Below are 21,063 nucleotides of genomic sequence, written 5' to 3'. Positions count from 1 at the left end.
TTGACAGTTCAGCTTGTTTACATTTGGGTGGCATAGCAAATTGCAAACATTTTATTTGTTCTCATGGTAGCCATGGAGACCAATCAATATTTACTTTTAAAATCCTCACCTCAGAACCTTAAAAGCCAAAGGGGCAAAGCCCACGGTCAGTGTCGAATTGTGAATAGTCCTATAAGGGTCCTTGGTATGGTAGCTATATTTTTGTAAAATTTAAGCCCAGTTGCTTCAGTAGTTTTTGCGCCTATTAGTAATACACATACAGACAGACACCATTAGATTTTTATATAATAGTATAGATGATGGTGAATTTTAAAATTAATTATCAAATGTACAATGATAAACAAATCAGTCATCCATATCTTACACGCTCAAAAAATTTTCAATATCCAAGACATCGCCTTTGTTTATATGAAAGATCTCCTTATTATATGGGATTAAGGCTTTACAACAGCCTACCCACTAATTTCAAAGAAATTAACAGTATTTCAAAATTTTAAAATGATTTCAAACGATACCTTTTACAGAAAAATTATTATAAGATTTCCGATTATTTAAATGATAAGTAAATATATTTTAGTTTAAGCTATGTGGATTTTAGTTTTTTTTATGTAACGTAGTGTTTAAGATCTCTGACAATATCACCTGTTTCACCAGCTAACGCTGGATCTATCTCTGACAATATCACCTGTTTCACCAGCTAATGCTGGATCTGTGAAATGTTTTTGTGATAATAAAGTAATATTTCATTTAATTTCTCCATATTATACCATGGTATATGAGCAGGGCCGATTTACCAAATAGGCACGGTAGGCACGTGCCTATGGCACGAGGCAATTGGCTTTTTCAGGGGGTGCGGCAATTTATGAATACATTCCGCGGTCATGAGGACATTATCATCGTCTTGCGCGATCGTGGGCAAATTCGGATCACCACTTGCGGCCATAAAGACAACATCAATAAATTGTCCCCTGCGATCGTGTGGACGTAATTATCGCCTCCCACGATTGATTGCGGCTAAACGGTAATCACCTTCCGCGCTCTCGTGGAGATCATCACCGTCATTCGCAAATGAGGCAAAATTCTGTTTTTTCCCCGTGGTCATGTGGACATTATCATCCTCTTGCACGTTCGCGGCATAATTCTGATCATCCCTCTCGTATCAATATATATTGTTTCTACCGCAGTCCTGTAGCCATCGTAATCTTCTCCCGCGGTCATCATGACCTCGTTTAAAAACATCGTTTTGTTTATGTTTGAAAACATCGTAACCGCCTACCGCTATTGTGGCAAAATGTTAATAATATCCAGCAGTTGTGTGGAGATTATCATCGTCTTCTGCGATCGCGGCCAAATTCTTGCCGTTTCCTGTGGTGGTGTGGACATTACCATGGTCTTCCATGATCTCGGCAATATTCTGATTATCCCTCATGACTCAGTCTCCCGCGGTCACGGAAACGTCATGCGCAATTGCGGTAAATTGAAAATTCCTGGTAGAAATACAAATTTCATCCGTAATTCCCGGTTTAAAAAAAACTCACGCATAATTCACAGATTTCCCAGTTTTCCCGGTTGGTGGACACCCTGTTATATATTGCAAAGGGGGGCTACTATTAGTTGTGCCTAGGACGCTGACAGGGTTGAAAACGGCCCTGTACTTATTGAGGGAGAATATGAATGGATTGCAAAATAATTTTTTTGAGAGTAGAGCGGTGAAATTTGAAATAAATTTTAGTAGTTCACACAAACATGTACCTTAACATCGTTGTTTCCATATGCGGGATTTTATCCGGAAAACAAGATCCTTAGAGAGCGGGATTAAAACAGGACTTTCGGATCCGACAATTCATACTAAGCCTACAGTCTTTTCAGGTAAAAACCAACCCCAACTGCTTAAAGCCTATCCCAAATTCTGGTAGATATTTCAAAATTATAAATAAATAAAGAACTTTAATTATGTATGTAAATATAGGGAAAGCATTCAAACTAATTATTTTGTATTTCAATTTTAAAATCTTACCTTTTTGCGGGGAAGCCCCTGAAACCTCACGTCCCCCGCCCCCCCCCCCTCGTTCTAACTCTTTCTGGATCCTTGTCTTGTCAGACCTATCCAAAAGATTATTCCTGGAGCCGCCCCTGACTATACAAGAAAAATTTGGTAACTTATTTCCACTAGGCTAGTAGGCTACTAACCTTCAAGTTCCAATCAAAGTCAACTAATTGGTGGTTTGACATTTCTATGGATGCTTCAGTCCCCTCCATCTCGGTGTAACTTAATGAGGCTTAATCGTGCAATTGCAAATAAAAGACGAAACAGTAAAATATAGCTCACATTAAGTTATTTCATTTGTAATGTAAACTATGAAAGTCTTTTTGACATTTCATATTTTGACGTTTAATGTTGTTTTTCTCTACGAAATAAATAAATAAAACAGTGTTGCCAATTGCCATACTATTGGAATAAGATAGTGGAGAGTCAGTGCATCGGAGTTCTTTGGTTTTATATGTTTAATCTTTGATTTTGCATTCTTATTGTGAGTTAAAATAGACTATTCACTATAAAATCAATGGTTTTAACGGAAAAGTATTCTAAGACCTTTTTGCATTGGCTTCAAATACTACGAGTAAAATAACTCTAACATGGTATCATATTTGATAAGATTTCCCAGAATATATATTCTGGAAGCACTCATTTTTATAAAATTACTTATAAATAGTTATTGTTTAATTTTCTTCAATTTACTATAAGTTAGTGAGTTTATACGCTATGCTAAACTTAAAGCACGTACGTATTGAAAGTCTTTGAAATTACAATACAACTGAAAAGTTTCCACTGTTCTGTCCAAACGGTTTCTGTCTGATCCCGCCATTTCTCAGTTAACAATTTTAAAATCACACGTTAGATTCGTCAAGTCCGGTAATGGTAAAGAAAGGTTATTATTCTCGGTCGGAAATATTTTGAGTGATTTAAAAAAATTTTACGTTATTTAGAATAATTTAGGTGAGTATTGTAAGTTAGCATAGCAATTAAATACTAATATCAATATAACAACCGAACCAACTCTTGCAAATTTCTCATCTGCCTTATCGTTTCCTTAGGTTTACAAAAGTCATGGCTGGTTATTTTTGCAAAATTATATTTAGGCTTATGCTTAAATGGCTTAGCTGTTGCTATTTTTTTTTTAATGAGTGTTCTAAGACTGACCGTTGTCAGTGAAATGTCCTTCTAGTCTAACATTGTAAATTTTTGGTACATAGTTAAGAACAAAATTCATAATAGGCTTTCAGGATGCTATGCCTCCTATCATAAATACACTAGATTCTTATACATAGGCCTGGTAAAAAAAAACCCCAACGTTTTCATGTAGCCTACATGGCAACTGCAGACTATTGGAGATTAATGTAAAATCCTAACATCAATCCTATGATGGGTAAGTTAGATAAAGCCTGGTTTACACAACCCGATCTCGGGATCCTAAGTAGATCAGGCCCGATCGACGTTGGCCCTGAGATCTGATCGTGCAAACCCGTGTTCTTGGTCTTGATTTGGTTGGCGACCATGTAGGGAGGTCAGGAAAGATTGGATTTAGCCTATGGATGAAAAGCGGGGATAGCGCACAATCTAAAATTCTTCACTGCTTCGCGCTTAACTGTACTATTTTTTTATATGAGGCCACCATATTGAGCGGGAGCGAGCTGGTCTAGTGGTTAGAGCGCGGGACTCCAGTTCCTGAGGTCCCGGGTTCAAAAGCTGCCAAATCACCAATGGATTTTTTCTAAGTGATAATGCCGTAATCCCTAGATCTAGCCTGAAGTAGCCTAATGTGAAAAACAATTCCGGACTCGTGCCTAGGGGAAAAAACCATATTGAGGAAATTGTTGAAAATTGGGAGTGTCTTATGCAAAAACTCCCTAACTTGGGTCTTCAGCATCCAATACGTAGATAAGTCTTGCATGACTCAATACAGGTCATTGTAGGTACCGGTATATCCGCTTCATCCACATCCTCTTTTTTCCTCCTTTCTGTTATAACACACAGTCAATGCAGTTAATGCTAGGCTACTCTAACAACTTGCCACTTCAATAAATACAAGCCATTACATTACACTTTGAGAACTTTCAAAAACAGCTTTTTAGCTAATAATGACGTTCTTCAACGAGGGAAAGAAACACACTGAGCTCAGATCGGGCGCAGAAAACAGATCGTGTAAATAGGCCTACAATGCTCTGTTGAACCGGTGACAGGGCGGTCGGGACCAAGAACGGGAACGGGTGTTCTGGAAAGAGGCATGTAAGCCGGGCTTAAATCTAACTTAAGTCCATGTTATACTCTATTCACAAAATTTAGGCAGTTTAAGGGGAAGCGATATCATTCCTTCTTTTCTACCTCACCCGAGCATTGAGACAGCAACTGATCAGCTGATGTAGGATCCTACATTAAGCTAAAAAAAAATTGGTAGGGGAACCCAAGAAACCTTCCCCTTGTAACTTAAACAGCCTACCCTTTAAGTTAAATTTTGTGAACTTTTAGGCTAGTGCAGAGTAGCTTGAATCTCCTAAAAAGCAATGTAGAGTTTGTAAACTTAGATTCTAAAGCCCATCATGTGGTAGGTATCTATAAAATTATTATCTTGCCATTGTAACCTACTGCCAAAGCAACAGTCACGGATTCGGTGAAGAATTTTCTTTAATGATCTATAGCCTATAGGATGAAATTTCCTGGTCTGAGCTTTCATCAAAAGAACTGATGTATTTGTTAAATACCCCCGCCACAGCAAACCTGCCAACTAAGCAAATTTCTATTTGTGTGAATTGATTTTCAATTAAATCTATTTAAATAGGCCCTAACTCATTAGGTTCAATGAGTACCTAGGTTTGCTGCTTCAAGGAAACTACTTAAGTGTATTTTTAGTAAAATATTAATAACTTATAGCTTAGTAGGCTATTTAAAAATAAATTTGCCAAGTTTGATCAAAATATATCCATAAACAAACAAACTTCAACATTTTACAATATTCTCCAAAAGAATAACATGGGAATTTTAAATTTAAAATTAGTTGTATTTTCTCCGTTACTAATAACTGTACAAAACACTTCCGATATAATAAATTATTTGTTTTTTCAAGCTCTTTAAAAAGGTCTAGAGAAAAATTGGGAAATTTTGTGTTTTGAGGGTCATAAAATCCATTTTTTACCCCATAAAACCCCCTGTAAAACCCCGTTCCTATGGTCCGATCATTTTGGTTCGCGAACTTATTCGAGTTTATCCCGCATTACACCTTTAAACCAAATTTCATCAATACCAGGTCCTATATAAAAATTTGAACAAATTGTGTTTTTGGCCTCTGGGGACATCAAAATGGAAAAGTAAATCGGTCCCGGGCCTAGGTCTTACCGTGGCACCTATGGTAATAGCTACTTTCCTATAGGGAAATTCGCTAAAAGAATTAAGAGGATTTTATACTTATAGTCTGCTTATAGTAGTAATTTATATCCTTGAGGTAATAGGCCCATATCTGTTAGGTACATATCTGTTGGGGCTGTGTACGTCACCTAAAAATAATCTGGGAAAGGGTTTATGCTGTGGTAGCATTTTTAGCATTTCATTATACACAATTAAAAAATGCTACATTGTTTTTGCAGGCTATAGCAAAATTGCTTCAAATAAAACTGAAGCTGTAATGTTCAAACATGTGATTTTACTGGTAATTTTTTTTATATTTGCTTAAAGAATGTTATTTAATTGTATTTTTTAATACCATTTTAAAAATCTATATCGATTCCCAGGTAATTGACCGAGTTTTGAGAATATGTTGATGTTTGGTTCAAATTTACAGCAATGTCTCGATTCTCATTAGCAACTGAAAAGTGAATTAGTTGTGTCTTTGACACATTCATAGATAGACCATTTGCTGTGAACCAGTCTCCGAGGAGTTGAAACTCATTAGTAATTAAGTCTTGTTTAAAATCCAATGTTTTTCTTTCAGCCCTAATTTAATATAAAAATGTCAACAAACGGAGAGAAAAAGACGGAAGACAAGAGTGCAAAACTTGATGACTACACAAGGATTGAGAAGATTGGCGAGGGTAATTTTGCTAACTTATATTTAATCACTCTTTTTTAATTAGTCTCACTATTATTAAATAAAATAGGTATTGCAGTACAAAAGCTGTAAAACCTTTTGATTAAATACAATTGTTTGCGATCCTAGTAATTGGACTATCTATCCTTTCATTTTAATTCACCTGCTTGTCACGTTTAGTTAGTAACATTGTAATAGAGATTTATAAAAAGAGTTTTAAACAGTTGTTATCATAGTCTACATTTTCTGGGAGTTTTTAATAAAATAAACATAAATATTTTAATTTTTATCCCAAAGTAACTAAAAAAGCAAGGCCTAACATAAAAATTAAGACCTAGCTTCCAAAATACACTTGAACTTATATAGTTTAAAATCAAGATAAGTAACAAGATTTTTACGATGCCAAACACCCTGTGTTTTAAGGCAATGGCTTGAGTAATGGTTGAATGTAGAATGGATATGATATGATAGCTTTGTTACTGACTAAGATCACCTGGTTCTGTAGCCAGGACCATATTTATTAGAAGCCCAATGATCAAGGAAAGCTGGGTTCTGTTTTGAGTCTTCAAAAAGCTAGGTACCGGTACTGATTACTTCAGGTTTGAATCAGCAACTTTTTGATTAGTACCTAGGGGATTAGTCAATAGTTATTTATAAAAAATGTTGTAATGTTTAAGGAACCTATGGTGTGGTGTTCAAAGGAAGGAATAAAAAAACAGGTGAATATGTTGCAATCAAGAAGATTCGTATGGAGAGTGAGGATGAAGGGATTCCCTCTACTGCCATTAGGGAAGTGTCTTTGTTAAAGGAGTTGGTGCATCCCAACATTGTCTGGTAAGTCGAAACTTGAGAAAAACTTATGTCTCTTGTATTTACTCTGCATTGGGGAAAATGAAGAAATGGGGACAAGGCTATTCTAGTTGCTTAGAGCGCAGTTCTTCTATCCTGGTGGCGCTGGTTCTAATCTCGCTAATGTTTCTATAAGACAGCCCACCCTTGCTAGTCCGACAAGTACGGGACTGACGCAGTGTCGGATTATCGAAAATGGCTATTCTGTAATGCATTTGATTGCCAAAAAGATATAACTACCATTTTAAACAATGTATTATTTTACAGTGTTACAAATAAGGCGGGCATTTCAATTACAGTACTGTACGTACATCCCAAAAAATATGCATAAAGGTACACAACTACTGTACACGAACACTTGCACTTACTAACAAAGAAAATACCACTGCACCGGGAAAGTGTACTGCACGTCCCGAAAGTCAACTGAACACTGAACGGAAGTGCTCCGACGGCAACGAGGCGTGAGTCACAGTGTCACAGTGTGTGTTTTATGTCACTGCATGCTTGATTTTTGGCTCCCGTAGCGTACGTCGGATTTCAAAGCGTCGGACTAGCAAGGGCCATAATAGATTCTAGGTAAAATGTGAGCATCTAAAATAACAGATCGTTTAAATGAAAATTTTAATCACTGACTTTAAACCATTGATTTCAGCTTACAAGAAACTCTGATGGATGAAACCAGGCTTTACTTGATTTTTGAATTCCTGTCAATGGATCTGAAGAAGTATTTAGATTCAATAGATTCTGGAAAGTACATGGAACCAGCTGTAGTCAAATCCTACTTATTTCAGGTACAAGTTTGTTGTAAGAAATTATCACATGTTTAGCAACTTACAAGTCTTATGTTTTACAACAAGAAGATGTTTTAGGTAGGCAAACGATACAAGCTTACAGATGAATTTCAGCCGCTTCTTTTCTTCTTTATGATTATGTATGTTACATTGTCCTTAGTTCTGATTATTTCCTGGACTGGATTAGGCTTCTCGATCTTCTCCTAACCCCCGACTGTTCCTATTCCACCTTACTCCATCTCCATTCCTGTTCTGCCTACCTCGCTATTTGCTTATTTATTTATCCACTTCATCTATCCACCTTTTTAGATCACAGTACTAAAAAAATGTATACATGGTACCTAACAATTTATAAATTAAGGGGATAAGCCATGAATCATTATTCAAATTGTAATAACAGTTCAAAATTGTCAAATTGTTCAATTCCATACTTTTAGTTTCAATAAAAGCAATTTTAACTGGTACAGGGCCTAGGCTATTAAAATATGTGTAACACTTAATAACCTAGTGTGTTTGAAATATTGACAACTCTGTCAGTCAGCAGCAAAATATTGGATAATTAATTAATATATGGTGTCGCACCTCTACATCTATCCTTCTTCCCAACTCAAACCCTCTCCTTGTTTGAAGTTGCTGTGAGTGGAACAGTGAAATTTTCTAGTTTTTAATACAACCCAATTTAAAAGTTCTTTGTGTCAGAATAGACTCCTATTCAAGGTATGTATTTTATCCTAACAAACTAAGCCCTTGTGATCTATGTTGTACATCTTTAATGTTTTGTATATTGTTTTACCAGCGTGTTTGTTGTTTTCACAGATAATGCAAGCCATTGTGTTCTGTCACATGCGTCGTGTGCTACACAGGGATCTGAAACCCCAAAACTTGCTGATTGACAGCAAAGGGCTGATTAAGGTTGCTGACTTCGGTTTGGGTCGAGCGTTTGGCGTCCCAGTGCGAGTTTTCACTCATGAGGTACTTATGAAGCTATAGAGAAAACTAAGCTGTACACTAGACCGTGGTCTTAAGATAGCTTCTTATTTACTTTTCCCATAAAAACAATATTCTGTGTATCAAGGAGGGTTGTATGTACAAATGAATTTACCCAAGAAAAGACTTTAAATCGGGTGATAGCACAAAACAAGTTCAATACAAAAATAATTTGATAATTTGTCCCTTTAAGGGGAATCCTTCAGAAGGATGTAGTGGGCCTGGAATCTATTTCCTTAAGAAAAACTCTCAGAAAATCAGAACCATATTATGTGAGGTTGGAGGTAGCTGGGAGTTGTACTGATGACAATTCTTTATGTTCAAAATCAACAAGCCAAGGTCTTTTGTCAGCTGAGAACTGTGTGTATTAAGTACAGTAAACCTTCGATAGTTCGACACGGGATGAGCTAATTTGTCAAGTTATATTTAATGGTTATTATTGTCATGTAAGCTGACTTGAACATTAATTTGGATTAAATAAATATATAGGATGGAGAGGACACAGCTAACTCGCCTGATGAAAGGTTGCAGACGAGTCAAAGAACACATAAAACACACACATAATAATACTTGATATTTCGCCTCTTTCAGAGGCTTCTTCAGAAGTAGGCCTAGATGGTAGTTACAAGAACATCACAAATCCAAGCTAAATTCTTTTTCCTAAAAATTGAACATTAATTTGTATTTTATTGTTGACTTGAGACTCAACTAATGTAAACAGTGAGATTGTTAAGCTATTTAGTATTAATTAAATTTGGGTGATTTCTATATAAGACTTGTGTTTTTACTTTCCTGTATTAAACTCCATTCAAATCAAATTTTTTACTCCCTGTAGTTCAACATTTTGATATTTCGACATCCCTTAAGTCCACAAAGTGTCGAACTATTGAGGTACTTGTAATATGTTAATATTTCATTAAACTTTTTTGTTACACAGTTATACTTTACCAAATTTGCTGCTGTAGTATGAATTGATTTATATTTTATACAAGTGTCCCTAAAAATAACTAGCCTACTCAAATATTGTTTGAAAGGTGCTTTTATGTTGTAAATAATGAAGGTGATGTTTGCCACAGGTTGTAACGCTGTGGTATCGAGCACCTGAAGTACTGCTCGGCTCCACCCGTTACTCGTGTCCCGTTGACATCTGGTCTGTCGGATGTATCTTTTCAGAAATGGCGACTAAGCATCCATTGTTCCAGGGTGACTCTGAAATTGATCAACTCTTCCGTATATTTAGGTATGTCAGGATACTTTGTCATATTTATATGATAATTCAACATACACAAAAAAATGACTGTTTTGATGACTAGGGATGGGTGGGGGAAAGTTAAAAGTTAAAGTAGTAAATATGTTTGCAAAATGGGAATGAAAAAATATTTTAATTTTTAGTCTTTATCGTACTGTTCTGTCATCAGGTCTGCAATTTCGAGATTGCAGCACTGTTGTTAATGACAAGCACAGAAGTAAAATCTTGACCGTCTCCTTCAATTAAAGGGACATCATTATCTCAAACTGCCACAAAGGCAAAATTTTGAACGTCTCCTTGTTTTGCTGGGACATCATATCACTTTGGCGTCACAGTGTTATCACTGAGGGTTGGAAAAATCCCTACCCAAGAGAATTATGATTTAAATGTAATTCCCAAATATTAAAAATATACTTTTGCTAAAAAAATCCCAATATTTTGTGTTCAGTCATTTCTTATAATTACGACTGGAAAAGAATCTTGAACATATTTTTATGCATATAACTCTAGATAGTGTCTTTTCTCTCAGTATAATCTCAATTCTGTTGTGTAGAGTACTGTCCACCCCTACTGAAGAGACTTGGACTGGGGTGTCTCAGTTGCCTGACTACAAGCCTACCTTCCCCAACTGGACTCAGAACAATCTGTCTTCTCACACCAAGAACATCGACGACATCGGCTTGGACCTTCTTCAGGTCTGTGGTAGATAATATTCTCTGCTTTTAATACTGAACCAATGTTTATGTTAACTGTTTACAATCTGTCTTTGTTTCTTACCATTAGTTGAATTAAGCCAAGTGCCTACTCTGACCAGGCAAAAACGTTCATTCTCTTATGAAGTCTAAATTGAATAGGAAATGTGTCCGTTTAGGTGCTTTGGATATTAGCTAAAGACCCTTTGAGCTCCAGAATTATTCATTGTGACATAGTTATATCCCCTTTAAAAATTGTTTCCTTCAAATAAACAAAATCCATACTTTTTAGAAACGGTGTTTTGGTAAACCCTCAAAGTAAATACAGTATGTAAAAAATAGCAAAATGCCTAATTTGAGGTGCAAAGTGTCATGTTGGAATCTTCCCATTTGTCAACTTTCACTCGTTATCAAATTGTTCACCATATTATTATTTTATTTGCCACCAAGTCCTGCTTCAAATCTGGCTTATTTCCCAGATTTTAGCATGCCAGGTAAAGGTTTTAATCGTTTTTGGTGAGTTATGCTTGCTTAGATAAGTTGTAATGAAGATTTGATTTTGTCACTCTTAGCAATATAAATGTTACAAAAATATAAGCTCCTTTAGAGCTCAAAAGCTTAAGAGGGGTAGTTTTACTTAAATTACACAATTATTGTTGTTTTCCTTATAGTCCAGTCAATGAAGGCTCAAAAGAGGGGTGTAGAGGACATGGAGAGGGGGAAAATTTTTTTCTGCGGGAATGTGTTCGGGGTAGTTAGAAGGTAAAAATACCAAAAGTCCCCGCCCCTGGCCCTGCTGCTTCAGCGGGGTGAGGGGGGGAAAGACCCCATTTTTTAGTTTTTTATTTCTACACTGAAAACCGTGCATCGTACGGAAAAAATGTAAATTATAAAAAGAAAGATGATAAAATTCTCTACAAGAATGGTTATACTAATTTCTTATGTATTTGCCTTAGTTTTAAAGATATTCTCAAAATAAGATAAAAATGATTTTCTAAATTGATTTTTCAGACGTTTTTTTCAAATTAATTCATATAATCGATTAGCCTGCTGTTGTTTTACATTAATAAGGATAGAAAACAGGTTTTGGAGCACAAACCTATATAATATAATATATCCATCGTATATATTGTGTTAAAAATAGTTTATATAAATTTAAATAAGTTTTGTATATTTGTCATGGAAACAAGTAATTTTGGCATAATTATTACACTAAAAATGAAAAAGATTATGTTTGCAGCTACATTTGTCCAGGTTTATTTATAACAACTACCAAAACCAAGACTTTTAATACTATTGTTCGTGATCTGACTCACTTGGGACGAGAGGGTCCGACTTCAGTCCCAAAAACAGGTGTCATCTGGAACTGAAACTGAGAACCACCATCTAGGACATCTCCATCATTCAATTCTTGTTAATTAGACTCAATATTGGCTATCGAAGTGATAATGCGGTGTAGGCCTATATATTCTTCATCTTCCTCATTCATCAGAATGGGCATTCCATGTAAAAAGTTCCCTTAGCAGTTCTGGCATAACGGCCAACGAGGAACAATTAATGGACATTTCATTGCATGCACATCTTTTATTGCTACAATCTTTAGTATATTTGCAAAAAAACATGCTCAACATTTCTCGTGGGTTAGGTGGTTCATTGGTTAAAAATGGGAACAGATTACCTTTTTGCGCTCCCAACCCACATTTTTGAGGGTAGTTGGTTTTCCAAACAGAGTTGTCCTTGATGAAATGATACAAATGATGAAATGTCATATATTTCTAAACTGACAGCAATGTTTTAAAATCACCCACTCTTCCCTGAAACTCAAGACATTATGTCAATAGCATCTGGGGTTGTAGGAGATGAATCCGATAACTGTTAAAATGCTCTATTACGTGGTCAGCAAGTAATTAATCAAATGGTAATCATTTTCGGACAACAAGCTGTCACGGGAAAATATGGCTCTCCCTTTGTCTTCTGTGAGTTCAACCATTAATATTGCAATGATTAAAACGTTGTAGCAAATCCTAATTCTGTTTCAAAGGATTTGTATAAGTTAAAAAAAGTTATCAAGATTTAAAGCATTGTTACGATTTGAACTTGCTCCATTTCCCTTTATTTATTGAGAGTAGTATGATAAAGACCAAAAAGGCTGCTCAGTTCAATACCATAGCAATCAAAAAACAGCACGAATATGGCAGACCAAGAAAGACGCTACAGATTGAAAAAGTCAGTAGCAGTGGCGGTCCCAGCATTTAATTTGGAAGTTAAAGCATAATAACGTATAGAAGCTACTAGTATTTATGTTAGGTTATAAAATATTTTGGAGAGGATAAACCCCCCCCCCCTCCACACCAGAGACCGCCACTGGTCAGTAAGTATTCATTTGAACAGCGACACCGAAATTATAGTTACCAGGAACAGTTAATCTCTTAACCAAGCTTTTTGCAAATGTACTAAAGATTGTAACCGTGTCACATGCGAAATTTGTGCATGCAAGAAAATGTCCAATTTTTCCCCGTTATGCCAGAACTGCTAAGGGAACTTTTTACATGGAATGCCCATTCTGATGAATGAGGAAGATGAAGAATATATAGGCCTACACCGCATTATCACTTCGATAGCCAATATTGAGTCTAATTAACAAGAATTGAATGATGGAGATGTCCTAGATGGTGGTTCTCAGTTTCAGTTCCAGATGACACCTGTTTTTGGGACTGAAGTCGGACCCTCTCGTCCCAAGTGAGTCAGATCACGAACAATAGTATTAAAAGTCTTGGTTTTGGTAGTTGTTATAAATAAACCTGGACAAATGTAGCTGCAAACATAATCTTTTTCATTTTTAGTGTAATAATTATGCCAAAATTACTTGTTTCCATGACAAATATACAAAACTTATTTAAATTTATATAAACTATTTTTAACACAATATATACGATGGATGTATTATATTATATAGGTTTGTGCTCCAAAACCTGTTTTCTATCCTTATTAATGTAAAACAACAGCAGGCTAATCGATTATATGAATTAATTTGAAAAAAACGTCTGAAAAATCAATTTAGAAAATAATTGTTATCTTATTTTGAGAATATCTTTAAAACTAATGCATATACATAAAAAATGAATAGAACCATTCTTGTAGAGAATTTTATCATCTTTCTTTTTATAATTTATATTTTTTCCGTACGATGCACGGTTTTCAGTGTAGAAGTAAAAAACTAAAAAATGGGGTCTTTCCCCCCCTCACCCCGCTGAAGCAGCAGGGCCAGGGGCGGGGACTTTTGGTATTTTTACCTTCTAACTACCCCGAACACATTCCCGCAGAAAAAAAATTTCCCCCTCTCCATGTCCTCTACAATCCCTTTATTGACTGGACTATTACTTCTTATTGTTAGACTAAGTCTGACACTTGGACTTATTATAAATTGCTTTGCATTAGTAAACTCAATTTGTCTGGTAATGTTTATTTTGGGAAATGCATTTACACACACACCCTATGTGTCAATGTCATAACATCTAATCTGACCTTCATCAAGATGTCTTGATAAACACTGTTCATCTGTACTGTAACTGGCTCATATCCCATTTAATTCACTAACAATATGTTAAACTAAAATGGTAAAATATAAAAAATAATACCCCCGTCGCAGCAAACCTGCATACTAAGCAAATTTCCATTTACCCGGCTTGATTTCTACTAAAATATTCCCTATAAATTTTCAGATTTATTTCCTATTTAAATAACATTAATTTTAGTGAGTAGTTAGGTTTGCTGCTACGGGGAAGATGTTGAGATGTGTTTTTTCAATTGAAATATTGATAGCTTAGTATGAAATAAACCAAATTGCCAAATTTGATTAAAATATATCCATAAACAAGCAAACTAGAAGTTTATTTATTCTCCATAAGAATAACATGGGAATTTTAAATTTACTTCATATTTTGAGTTGTTTTTGTCTCTGGATCACAGAACAAACTATAAAAGGTATAAAATTACCTGAGTACTGCCAGAATGATCCTGTTGGTCCTTACGGATCATTGGCGTAGTCCGTAAGGACCAACAGGATCATTCTGGCAGTACTTAGGTAATTTTATACATCTTTTATAGTTTAAATTTACAATTTTTTAAATTTTTCCCGTAGTCAATGAACATTCAAAAACACTTCAATATACTAAATTATTTGTTTTTTTAAGCTCTTCAAAATGATCTAGAGCGAAATTTAGAAATTTTAAGTTTTTAGGGTCAAAAATGAGAAAAACCCATTTTTACCCCATAAAACCCCCCATAAACCCCCGATCCCATGGTCCGATTATGCTGGTTCGCGAACTCGTTCGAATAAATGTAGGTTTACACGTTTGTACCAAATTTCATCAAAATCGGATCAATTTTGCTCGAGTTATCGCACTAACGGACACATATATAAATATATATATATATATATATATATATATATATATGAATTTGAACGGATGGTGTTTTTGGCCTCTGGGGACCTCAAAGCGAAAAAGTAAATCGGTCCCGGGTCTAGGTCTTACCATGAGACCTACGGTAATAGCTTATTCCCTATATGGGAAATTCGCTAAAATAAACTTTTGATGCATACTTCAACCAATTTTTAGCTAAAAAAAAATACAATTCAATTCGGCTAATTTGAAATTGTATTATATTGAAGTAAACATCGGCATATCTGCCATCTAGGGAAGCTACCACAGAAAAGCAAAATGTTAAGCTACTGATACTGTAATAGTTTTATGATTATTCTGCGCTAATAACTTCCTGGAACTTTTTTCAGATGTGTGTTAATTGTTCATAAATTCATTTTTCTTTAATGTTATTACAAGCCAAGTGGTCTTCCTTCAAACAATTTAATCAATCTTTATATTTATAAAATAAATAAAAAACTAGAACTAGAGGAACTACGAGCTAGCTTAAAAAATTACCCAGGTTAACAACAACTAAGTATTGTTATTGTATTATTTGTTGATTTCAATCCTTGGCTTTACCTGAGTTATTGAAACCACTAGATCTTGTCTCGGAAAAAGTCACCTCAGGACCTAGTGATTTGTCAGACTATATAAAATGAAAATGATATTTGTTTTCTGATTCCAGAAAATGCTGATATACGACCCAGCAAAGAGAATCTCAGGCAAAGAAGCACTGAAGCATAAATACTTCAGCGATGTAGACCGCTCTAAGTTGCCTATCTCGTCACTGTATTTGTAAAACCCTTGTTACATTCCTCGTTGCAGGACTGTTTCCTGTTTGTACATTATTTTAGTTATACTATTGAACGTCTTTCTTCTTTACTATCCTAGCTCAATATATTACTTAGGCTTAATTGGCGGAGGTGAAAAGATCATGATATTTCGAAAATGTTCATAATATGTTTATGGAGTTTACTCTTTTTAAGGTGAGTTGTCGTAAGAAGCAAACCTCAGCTCAGAACAATTTCTACACTCTGGCGGAACTGTGTGCCTTACCATGTCATTGTGTTAAAATAGTTTTTCTTTTTCTTAACTTAGATAACAATTTTATTTCATATTTAATATTTGTAACATAATATCAGCATTAAACTGGTTAATTTTGTGAAAGTTTGATTTCATTACCTGTCCTTAAAATGTACTGCAAGGTTCTTCTTCTCTAAAAATAATATTTCTATAAGATAAAACTTTAGTTTCAATGCAGATTTTTGCTTAATGGAATGGTCAAAATCAAAACCATTTTACAAGCTTTGAAAATGGCCAGCCTTTCTAGTCTCATAATTGATGTTAACAAGAAACTATTTCAAAATCAGCTGTCTATGCTGCTTGTGAGGCAAGTATGATTGGCCATTTTCTTTTGCATATCACTTACCATGAATATGATGGCTTCTTCCTACCAGCTAGGATTTAGATTACCTATATAAAGTTGCTCACTGTGTATCACAACTTGCTCAAATCGATCTAGGTCTTACAAAGAGACCTAGCTCATTCCCTACATGAGAAATTGCTAAAACCAAAAGAGATTAAGTAGAACCTTTACCCTATTGATGCTGGAACCGAAACAATCAAACTCCCCTCTGTCATTTGTGGTAGATGAAGATAAGACTTGACCCCAAGATTTGTTTGAAAAATGAAAATGCAAAAATGTTATTTTACTTTTCCACCTATACCATAGTATGTGGAGAAAGTATTGTTTTCGTCAAAATGTTAAAGTTTTGAGTGGATATATTCGTTTTGGGTTCCCCTGAACAAAAATTTTCGAAGTGATGTCCAGACATACACATCCAGATGTGTATGAGCTACAGACCACACCTGTAGTCCGATTTTGATGAAATTTAGTTTGTAGGTACTAACTAAGCCATGGTATTCCCAGATGTTTTTTTCATTTTTTTTTAAATTGAGATTTTACTATAAAATAATGGAAAAATAGGATTATTTCAAAAATGGCCTGAACAGTTTTGATACAAATTTAGTGTATAAGTCCTTTAAATGCTGAACAAAATGGTAAAAATCCCATTTCTCGTCAAAGTTATTTTAATTATCTTATCGTGTGCAGCAAGGTGCCACTTTGCTCACTAGTTACACAAATAACTATAGTCCAGTCAGCAGGTAGTTTTAGATGGAAAAAGGTCGGAAGTTAATGAAACTTGGGGATGTTATTTTGGGATGATAAATCAACATTTTCCCAAGTTTTGGACCTCGAGGACCCTGTGGAAAAAAGATGGTGGGAGAAAAACATCAAAATTTTGTACACTTTTTTGTTTTTTTCTCAATAACTTTTTTCCCTTACTTCCTACCGAAAAAGCATACGTTACACTTTTGTAGAGCGTTAAATTTCCTACAATTCTACAGTTCAAACATGTTTGTACAATAATTTGTTACCGAGCAATAGTATTTTTATTTTAATATATTTTAAAAAATACACCAAAATATGCAAAAAGGCAGATTTTCTACTTATTTTTTCTGTTGCACGCAAATTAATACTTAATTTTGTAGTAATTATCGTTCCAGGTTATAAGCACCATATCCGGATACTCCCACGCCTCACCCACCCCGCACTCAACTGATCAAGGTGGCTTTCTACACCCTGGTTTCACACTATCACAATATTATTCACAATTACAATTGATTAATATGTTGTTAAACACTACCATCAAAACATACATCAGTGACGTTAACTGCCACTTCGCACGAGAAATAAGCATATCATACATGAAGAAAATAATGGATGAAAATGTTGAAGAATTGAAACTCAAACGGATGGACAAGGTGGTGATTCTCACTTCTGTTTCATGCTCGTTGAAAATTTCTGGTAAAAAACTCACTGTCTATCCTCTCACTCTTTTCCAGTGTGTCTGCGTCGCAAAAATATTTGAGTAATATATAAATAAGGTCTTTAAGTTTGAACTCGCCCCCTTACCCATATCAATCTTTATCGAGGAAGGAATGTGCAAGGGAACAAAGTCTGTAATGTACTCACTTTTCACTCCTATAGAGAAAGTAAACATTGTCAACAGGAAATATAACGTAATTAGAGGTTACATAAAGTGGTGTGGAACAAAACTCCTACAAGCATCTGAGGACGCCGACATGATGATCGTCAAAACCGACATATCCAAGGCTAACGAATTCGATAGCGTCGTCAATACTGTTCAAGATGTAGACACACTTATTCTCTTGACAGCATTAGGAAATAATACAAATAATGTCTATCTTCATAAAAAGTGGGAGGCGCACATATCCCGGTGTCTTCTACTCTCCAAGTTTCTGCTCCTCTCCTCCACACAGCAGGTGGTTTTGATAACACCTCAGCTGCGAAAAGTAACTGATATCAAGACCAAAAAGATCTGAATATGGTTGGTTTTCATCGAAGAACAAAATTAGCATTTGAGAATTGGGGTTGGGTTTGGAAGGGATGGGTAGTATGGTGGGGGAGGGTGTATCCAAATATGGTGCTTATAACTTGGAACCATAATTACTAAAAAATTTTGTGATAATTTGCGTGCAACAGAAAAAATATGTAGGAAATCTGTTTTTTTTTTTTTCATATTTTGGTGATTTTTTTAAAGATACATTAAAATAAAAATACTATTGCTTGGTAACAAATTATTGTACAAACATGTTTGAACTGTAGAATTGTAGGAAATCTAACACTCTACAAATGTGTAATGTATGCTTTTTCGGTAGGAAGTAAGGGAAAAGTTATTGAGAAAATACCCCCGCCGCAGCAAACCTGCCGTCTAAGCGAATTTCCATTTGGCTTTTCAATCGATCTATTTAAATAACATTAGGTTTAACGAGTACCTAGGTTAGCTGCTACAAGGAAACTAATAAAGTGTGTGTTTTGAATAAAATAATTATTGCTTAGTAGAAAATGAATATATTTGCCAAGTTTGATCAAAAGATATCCATAAACAAGCAAACTACAACATTTTACAATATTCTCCATAAGAATAACATGGGAATTTACAAATTTACAATTTTTTTAGTTTTCTCCGTAACCAATAACCGTACAAAAACGCTTTGATATACTGAATTGTTTGTTTTTTTAAGCTCTTTAAGAAGGTTTAGAGAAAAATTGGGAAATTTTGTGTTTTGAGGGTCAAAAGTGAGAAAAACCTATTTTTACCCCATAAAACCCTGTTCCCATGGTCCGATCATGCTGGATTGCGAACTCATTCAAGTTTATCCCGCCTTACACCTTCAAACCAAATTTCATCAAAATCGGATAAAAATTACTCAAGTTATCGTGTTCACGGACACATATATATATAAATCTATCTATATATATATATATATACATATATAAAAATTTGAACGAATGGTGTTTCTGGCCTCTGGGGACATCAAAATGAAAAAGTAAATCGGTCCCGGGCCTAAGTCTACCATGAGACCTACGGTAATAGCTACTTCCCTATAGTGAAATTCGCTAAAAGCAAAAAAGTGCCCAAAATTTTGAAGTTTTTCCCCCACCATCTTTTTTCCACAGGGTCCTCGAGGTCCAAAACTTGGGAAAATGTTGAATTTATCATCCCTGAACAACATCCCCAGGTTTCATTAACTTCCGACCTTTTCCCATCTAACGCTTGTTTGTTCTACCTGCCGACTGGACTACTATTGTCACTCTTTTTTTTTGCCGCGCTCCAGTATTCCAACCAAACAACACAAAACAGTGTGCTTTTATTATATACAGAAAACCTAACCTAAAAACGTGTTTTATAGTGTTTGAAAGACTAATTATGTATATGCTTTATAGTTACTGTTTACTGTAGGAAACATTTTGTGTTGCGCTTGCAAAGTTCGCTCACTAATTACACAAATAACTATTTAAGATAGGCTAATGTGTATTTCAAGATTTGCGCTCATTTTTGTGCCAACAATTCAAACAGCTGTTTGTTTTAGCTAACTATAGCAGTTAACTTATGTAGTTATGTACCGTATTTCAGTTTAAAAAGTACCACTATTCTAAAACTGGTGCAAACATGATAAACAAAAAGAAATATTTTTTCTTTTAATAGGTCTTGCATTATTAATCTATGCACCAAATTCCAATTCACAACAAAAATCCGTTATCAAATAAAAAAAATTTTAATGGCGGCCAACCGGGTTGTTTTTTAGTTTTGGAAATTTGGAATGTGATATTTTAATTTGTCTTTGGTCCATGACGAATGATACCAAGGTCGGTAGATAATTCGGGGACACTGTGTATATAAAAGTCACATAAAAGTAAGAATTGCATCTTTTTACTTCTTAGTAATAAAGTACAGTATATAACTTCTCTGGTTCTCTGTGGTACATTATTATTATTATTATTATTATTATTTGTTGTCATGAGAGCCGAAGCCCCCTGACTGCTTACCCGGTACCTATCCTCCAGGACATACCCGGGCCCCATGATGTAGGCCGAAGCTTACGCATCAACCTTTAGCACATCATGGGCGGATGACTTAAGGTCATCAGGCTCGCCGGCTGCCGAAGCAGACCCTTCGGAAAGAGGGTTGCCCCTCAATCCTAACCAGGGATTCCGGCTGCTTGTTTAAGCGTCACTCCACCTGGGTTCCACTAGGTCGGAACCTAGAGGTCCATAGTAGAGCGCCCCGACGCATTTAGTGCAAGCAACACTCGGGACCTATCTCATCCCTGACAGGCAGAACCCGCCATCAATAGCCAGGAGGAAGGGGACCATCAGCACGCTGACGGGGGGAACCCCAACCTCCCATTTACACCGCTGCCCGATCGAGGCCTGACCCATTGCTGGGAACCAGAGATATCCAGAGCGATAGATCCCCAGATACCCCTGGCGGGCTCGGACCCAGCACCCGATCTACTTCGTTTGCCCGTCAGACCCAACATCACTGCCAGGCCATCAGGGTTTCCCAAAAGGAGGCAGGTATAGAAGTGGGACCCACCCGGATGAACCTATCCACCAGAGGT

At 35.6% G+C, this 21,063-nt stretch overlaps 1 protein-coding gene across 1 annotated transcript; it reads left to right on the top strand.

Moving 5' to 3' along the window:
- The first annotated feature begins 2,861 nt into the window (after positions 1 to 2,861).
- On the top strand, positions 2,862 to 16,239 carry LOC128982575 (cyclin-dependent kinase 1-like). Its single transcript, XM_054401531.1, has 8 exons — positions 2,862 to 2,998; positions 5,985 to 6,084; positions 6,758 to 6,914; positions 7,582 to 7,720; positions 8,537 to 8,692; positions 9,784 to 9,947; positions 10,510 to 10,651; positions 15,758 to 16,239. Exons 2-8 carry the CDS (start codon positions 6,003 to 6,005, stop codon positions 15,869 to 15,871), a joined length of 954 nt encoding a protein of 317 aa, XP_054257506.1. The 5' UTR covers positions 2,862 to 2,998; positions 5,985 to 6,002; the 3' UTR covers positions 15,872 to 16,239.
- Positions 16,240 to 21,063: the final 4,824 nt, after the last annotated feature.

The sequence above is a fragment of the Macrosteles quadrilineatus genome, unplaced genomic scaffold (assembly GCF_028750875.1).
Source record: "Macrosteles quadrilineatus isolate MER2022 unplaced genomic scaffold, UCM_ALF_1.0 Scaffold_635__1_contigs__length_41867, whole genome shotgun sequence".
In the NCBI taxonomy this organism is placed as follows: domain Eukaryota; kingdom Metazoa; phylum Arthropoda; class Insecta; order Hemiptera; family Cicadellidae; genus Macrosteles; species Macrosteles quadrilineatus.
Note: the sequence above shows the minus strand (reverse complement) of the source record. Positions and strands in the feature narration are given on the sequence as shown.

What these genes read in the sequence shown, in the direction of transcription:
- LOC128982575 (XM_054401531.1), top strand. Translation starts at nt 6,003, where the DNA reads ATGTCAACAAACGGAGAGAAAAAGACGGAAGACAAGAGTGCAAAACTT. An exon ending in CAACTCTTCCGTATATTTAG is followed by an intron (nt 9,948 to 10,509) that starts GTATGTCAGGAT and finishes TCTGTTGTGTAG; the next exon opens with AGTACTGTCCACCCCTACTG. An exon ending in TCGGCTTGGACCTTCTTCAG is followed by an intron (nt 10,652 to 15,757) that starts GTCTGTGGTAGA and finishes TTCTGATTCCAG; the next exon opens with AAAATGCTGATATACGACCC.